This window comes from Octodon degus, unplaced genomic scaffold (assembly GCF_000260255.1).
Source record: "Octodon degus isolate 3935 unplaced genomic scaffold, OctDeg1.0 scaffold00016, whole genome shotgun sequence".
Taxonomy (NCBI): domain Eukaryota; kingdom Metazoa; phylum Chordata; class Mammalia; order Rodentia; family Octodontidae; genus Octodon; species Octodon degus.
Window position 1 is genome coordinate 6,062,314 of NW_004524592.1, and position 6,333 is coordinate 6,068,646.

A 6,333-nucleotide genomic window follows, 5' to 3' on the forward strand; every position below is an offset into this window, starting at 1 on the left:
TATATATATATGCTGGGATTCAACTCAGTGTGAAGGTCATGGTTTTAATTACTAATGCCACAAATACAGGTAGATAGGTAGAAGGATAGATGAATAGATTATATAATAGATAGATGACAGATAGAGTATGATACTGGCCTCAAACCCTGTGTTATCATAGAAATGAACTGAGTTTTGTATAGAAGTATTAAGTAAATAAATAGAGAAATACAACTGAATTATCTCTTAATATTATTTTATTAAAAAGTTCACAATTAGGCACTTGTAATAACACAAAACATTTAAAAGCATCAAAGGCTGCCCTGAAGGAACTTCTCTGGAAACACAGAAGAATTTAGCATGTATGGAACTCATAATGCACTGTAGGGCTCAGTAGATCAACAAAATCTATCATCTGTAGGGATCTGCTAGGACTTCCAGGTCATTGCAAAATTAGGATTGAGGGTGAATGGCACAAATCTAAAGATTCCCTTGGCCCGGGATAAAGGTCAAAGGAAATAAACAAGAATATAACCTTTCAGGGTCTTCTACCATCTGCCAACATATTCCTATAAAACAGACCTGGAAAAAAGCATCCTGTACAAAAATCTGTCATCTGATGCTCTTGTCATATTTTTCAAATTTGATATCTTGGAATGAAAAATGATCTTTCCTAGACATATGAGAATGATTATCAAAAGCAACACACAAATATCATAATGGAAAAAGTTCATAAATTAAATCTACATTTTGTTTTACCAAATTTTATAGCACTCTTCCCTGAATGTGTCCTTAGTGTGGCAGGTACTACTTAAAAACAATGACATAAGTGTGTTGAAAGCACAGAGTTCAGCAGACAGAACAACAGCATTTCTATCTCGATCATCATTAATCAGCACCATAAAACGCTAACTCCGAGTAAGTCCACAGATAAGCCTTAGATCACCAAACAGAAAGCTTTAAGAAGTGAGTGAAAATCTCTGAAGAACAAGTTACTTTAAAAGGCCTCTAAGATTTTGCAAAAGTGACTAGCAACTATTTAATTGTGAAAGATACAGAAAAAGGTCTTACACAGGGAACTCCAATAGTTTTGTATCAATATGTATCTGTGGGAAACAAAGTCAGGAATTTGGTTCCTTTAGATAAAACATGGCTCAGGTGATTTAAGAATGAAACTGTGACGTCGGATCCTCTATGCTCCTTTTCCGGCACTGTATTGCCTGTAGTGGAAAAGACTCTTGGAGTCCACAGTGCGAGATTTCTGCATTGCCTCAGCAAAAAGTTTGGTCACCTGCAAAGAAAAATGCCAAAAATCTTACCAACCCACATGAGATGAAAGCAAATGGTGAAGGAATCAGGAGTGAAATGTCACAAGTATCTGCTCCTTATTTTCAAAGGAGCATGGGATAAAAGGCATGATTTTTTTTTTTTATTTCACAGGGACTTCCACCCATGTTTTAGACTCCACCATGAATAAGCTTATCTCTCCTCCTCCATAGGGATTAAAACTGACTTAGAGAAAAAACAGGATGGACAGAAAGTCAATGAGTCTCAAATCTGTGAATCTTTCTATATTAAATTTGGTGGGTCATATACACATTAAGCTAAACATAATTCATATAATCAATTGAATTGTATGGATCTTCTGTGAATTGATTATCAACCTGCTGTTCTACGTAGTGTCTTTCATTTAGAAACAGAAGTCTGAAAGTGTGTATCATTATCCCATTGCACACTCTCACTTGCTATACAAAGTATAACTGAATTAGTAACGAAAGAGCCAAAGCTACTCATGGCTTTGGATAATCCCAATTGCTTGATCTCCAGCTGTCCCATCCAGGTTACAACCTACTGTGTTAGTATTCTTACTATAAGACTCTATTAAAAATACTCCTCTAAAAGAATGGATATTTCTTACATACATGTACCATTTCCCTCTGGTAAATGTCACCATTATGTACTGCGAGCATGTACTCAAAAAATTTAAAATTAAAAAATACCCAAGTCCCCCTCTACTCTGATTATTACAAGGATGAGGAAAGAAAGAGATGTATACACTGATTAAGATTTTCAAGGGATGCCCAGAAATGCAACCCACATGCAGTCTAAACACAAGGGAAAGAACATACCTGAAAATTAGTGAGCAGAGCAATGCCACTGTCCACAGCTGTCCTTCGAATCACGTAATTATCATGGACAAACTTAGTGTTGTTGTTGGGCAGATTAATCACCAGGTCAATGCTGCCATCTTTTATCAATCTGGAAGAATAAACAAATAAGTAAATACTCACCAGTGAGGTAATAATTCATTTTATAGTTGTTAAAATTCTAGATATTCTCTTAGCCATTTAAATCAATGCCATATTGAGGTGACTGTCACCTGCCCTCTTCTGTTTCCAAATAGATCTTCAAATTTTTCTCAGGTGTGGATTATACCTTTTACTGTGTTCTTGAAAGAATGCTGGCTAATGTCTAATCAATCCAAAACTCTGTTTCCTCTTCACCATGCTATCTAATCATCCTAAGAATTGGCAATGTGATAGATACTTGCTTTGCTTCTTTCACTAAGCAGTGACGCTTGCTTCCTGAAGGCCCTGCATGATGCCATCTCCACATTATGCCTACTTCCCTCCTTTTTTCCTAGCACTTGTTAGTAGAGGAAGTGAGAATCCAGGCCACCTTATTTTCAGTTAACCATTTCAAATTCTGTGCTGGGCTGCTACACACACTAAAAGACATTTAAATGTCAGAAACTTGAAATAGAGCTATTTATTTTACAGAGCTCTAAAGCAGGGATCTTATAACATCCTTGGAAGTTCGGTAAGGTCTGTGCACAATGCCATTTTCTTATTGGTTTGATAGTAATTTATAGATCAATTTCTTTTTTGGGGGGTAGGGAAGGGTCTACTGGGTGTTCAGGATCTCACTACTAGATCAGACTCGTGGTGATCCACCTGTTTACAGCCTCCAAAGAGCTAGAATTACAGGTGCACACCACCATGCCCAGTCTCAATTGCCATCTCAGCATGCCCTGCTTGCAGGGGCTTTAATCCTAGATCAAGTTCTTAAAAGCCTTAGCACACAGTTTATTGCATAGAATTTGGCATGCCATTGCCATTGGCTAGTTTGTAATACTCTGGAACAATAGAGAAAGCTTTACAATGTACTCACGTCACATAGTTTGTAAGTGCTGATACACTAGAGACCTAGAAGGTCACACATGTGCTGAAACAACGTCTTACAAAATCCTATGATGGTATGACCTGAGGCATAATAAAGGGTGGCCACTTAGGTAAGCCAATGAATGACATGACTATAGTGCTCCGCAGTTTACTGCATCTAGCGAGTTCTCAGTAAAATGACTGATTCATTGACCCATTGACACACCTCACTGAACTTCAGATGGCCAATATTACATATACCTTATACTATACATGTAAGTTTGATCTGATATACACAGTGCTATACTTATATCAATTAGGGAAATTGTTTTTATCAGTAAGTATTTTAAAGATTTTTCCACACCACCACATACCCAGGTGATAGTGTATGTTCTATAGTAACAGCAATCCATAAGAAACTTTACTATCATTCAAAAAGTATTCATTGTTAAGCTGATTGCTAAAAGACTTTTAAACAACTTGCAATTGAGTAAGGTAAACATTCATTTCAAGCTAGCCAACACAATCAGTCTTCTATATATTGACCAACTCAGAAAACAGTCCATCTGGCTCTTACTTTCTGATGGAAGACAGACTGGGATTCTGTCCTTCCTGAGATGGCCAAGCCACTGGGGTGGCAGGGACGTTGTTGGCATTCAGCCAATCCGATGTGGCTTCTGTGGCAAAGAGCTGTATTGGAAATGGAAAAATCAGTTATTCTATCAGAAGGAATAATTTTACAGATCCAAAGCTTACTAGAGCATAAGTACCATTGAGAACATAAAGAAGAAACTGAAAAAGACAAGAAATGATACCATGTCCAAGGTACAGACTTGGACTCAGAACTCAGAGGCCTGGTCCTTTTATAAACATTAAAGGAAGAAGTTAAGAATGTTAGTTGCAACTACTTTTGTATAAGACAAAAATATAGGATTACTGATGGCTTAGAATTTTTTTAAATCAGGTCAACAGAACCACATGGCCGCAAGCCCAGCCTGAGCTATGGGAATAATTTTGCTATATTGAAACTGGTTTTGTGTGGAGGCCTTCACTGTAAAGTTGTGCCTGTAACAGCTGAAAAGTATGATCTCATGGAAATAGGAACGTAAAAAGAAAAAATTCATGGAAATGTATCAGAACTTAGCCCAATTATGCTTCAGCTAATCTTTCTAAGTTTTTAGCTTACAATTTCTACTAAGTTTATAATATTCTTGTTAAAACACAAAACTAGGTTTTTTAAATTTTATTCTACTGAAGATTTTATTTTTAACAAGAATACCAAAGCCAGCCTTTAACAGGACCTGTGCTACAACACAAGGAGTTCAGTCCACAGGAGGCTGGCCTCCAAGACTAAACCAGGAAAGAGGCTGGGGAGAACAGCTTATACAGCATCTGCAAGCCTGTGTCAGTGAGAGCCACGGCTGAAACCAGGGAATCTTCTGGAAGGCTAGCTGTGAGTGTTGAGCAGGGCTGAAGCCAGGGAAACTTCTGGAGGATCAGCTTAGTTTGACATATACATAAGGGGTACAGATCCCTCCCTTCCTTTTTCTAGCCACCCCAGTGCCTCCTCCCTAAGTAAAAAGGGAATCAGAGCATCTGATATAGTGGGATTGGGAAAGGGGTACTGCTGTGCTGGTTGCACTCATATTAAAGTCTTGAAACTATGAACTACTCATTTACACTTGTCGGGTTGAAAGGATATATTTTGAGCTATTTCTGTTCCCATTTCTGTAGTATTTTGTTTTGTGGGTGGATTTCAAGGCTCAGTGAAGCTACTTGAAAAATAATAACAATACAGCTTACCTTAAAACCTTCATTGTGCAGCTGTTCTGCTACGCCAAGGAATCTTGGACGGAATGATTGCTGAAAATAAATTTGAAAAAATGAACTCCTTTGCTATACATGCTTCTTCTTTAGTCCTGTGCAATGCTGTGCTGCTATCACAAAAGATAATATGTTGTGCAGGGCTTTACATTCAAAGACAACAAAGTTTCCTTTTCCCCGCTTTGTAGTGTTTTCATTTATTTTCTGATGTATATGAAATTCTGGTCACATTCTCTTATTCTTTGCTTTTGGCCTTATGCCTAAACCCTTTCGTTCCTTACTAAACCCAGTCAGCCTTTGTAGGTTTAGGTCCATCTCTGCTCTGTGCAGACACTTTGCCTGGTCGGGGAGCATGTCACAGACACCTGGCTCAGGACTTGGACACTGAGCCTGCCTCGCTGGTCATTTCTCCTGCTCTAGTTGCTGAGTTCTCTTTGTCTGTTACAGTCAATTGACCTAGTGGTTCATGCACAGATCCCTGCAATAACTTGGTCATTTGAAACTAAATTTTGCAACTACTGTAAGGTAATAAAACATTGTAGTTAAGGAATCAGACTGGCATCTCTAAGTGACACATCAAGTCATGGTTTTACCGTTCACTCATCCAGTGTACTTAGAGGAGAGAATGTCTGGGTTGTCTTCATTTCTAAGAGAGGGATGACACTATTATTATTCCTTCTGAAGGCCTCAAAATTCATTTTTTTTCTCGAAATTTATTAGGCCCTGTGTCTTTGAACAACTTAACCTGTCTACCATCTTTTAAAGGTAATAGCACCTGTGTCCTAGAGTTGTGATTTTTCAGTAAGCCAATTTATGAATGAGCACTAAGATTACAGGGCCAGTAATAATACCCTATAAGTATAAATTATTGTTTTTTAAATAATTGTTCCTTCCAGACTCCCAGAGACTAGGTTCCTGTCCCTGTATCCCAGTCTCCAACCCTTGGTTCCTCCACCAGTTCAACACTTAAAACCCAAGTCAACTTCCCTGTCACAAATTTACATTTGACTTTCATGAAGTCTTTTCCGTTACTCCAGCTCCCTGGTCAGATGCTTTTGGTGATCAATTTCTGTGTCCTTCTTAGGACCTCAGCCAAGTGATCTGTGTTTCTACAGTCAGTGCAGTCACCTTGTATCCTTTCTAGGGCCCCCGCCTTCCCTGAACTCCTGCTCCCTGCCATCCATGCTTGCCTGTTTCTGAACATACCTACTGTAAAACAACTAATATTTGAAAGACAGTGGTCAGGATGAAGGAAGAAAAAAAAAAAAAAAAAAAAAAACACTCGGTGATGTAACCAAAGATCAAACCCTGACCTTGACCTCATCAATAAGAATGTGAGTAAATGAACTAAAGAGTATTTAAAATCATA

At 38.1% G+C, this 6,333-nt stretch overlaps 1 protein-coding gene across 1 annotated transcript in view; it reads right to left on the reverse strand.

Moving 5' to 3' along the window:
- Positions 1-218: 218 nt before the first annotated feature.
- Positions 219-6,333, reverse strand: part of Cps1 (carbamoyl-phosphate synthase 1) — a 105,825-nt gene continuing 99,710 nt past the window's right edge. Inside the window, exons 28-31 of the mRNA XM_023710045.1 lie at positions 4,944-5,003; positions 3,718-3,830; positions 2,109-2,238; positions 219-1,270 (exon numbers count right to left, since the gene is read on the reverse strand). Of these exons, the coding sequence (XP_023565813.1) occupies positions 1,172-1,270; positions 2,109-2,238; positions 3,718-3,830; positions 4,944-5,003 (402 nt within the window). The 3' untranslated portion in view covers positions 219-1,171. The remainder of the gene's footprint in view (positions 1,271-2,108; positions 2,239-3,717; positions 3,831-4,943; positions 5,004-6,333) is intronic.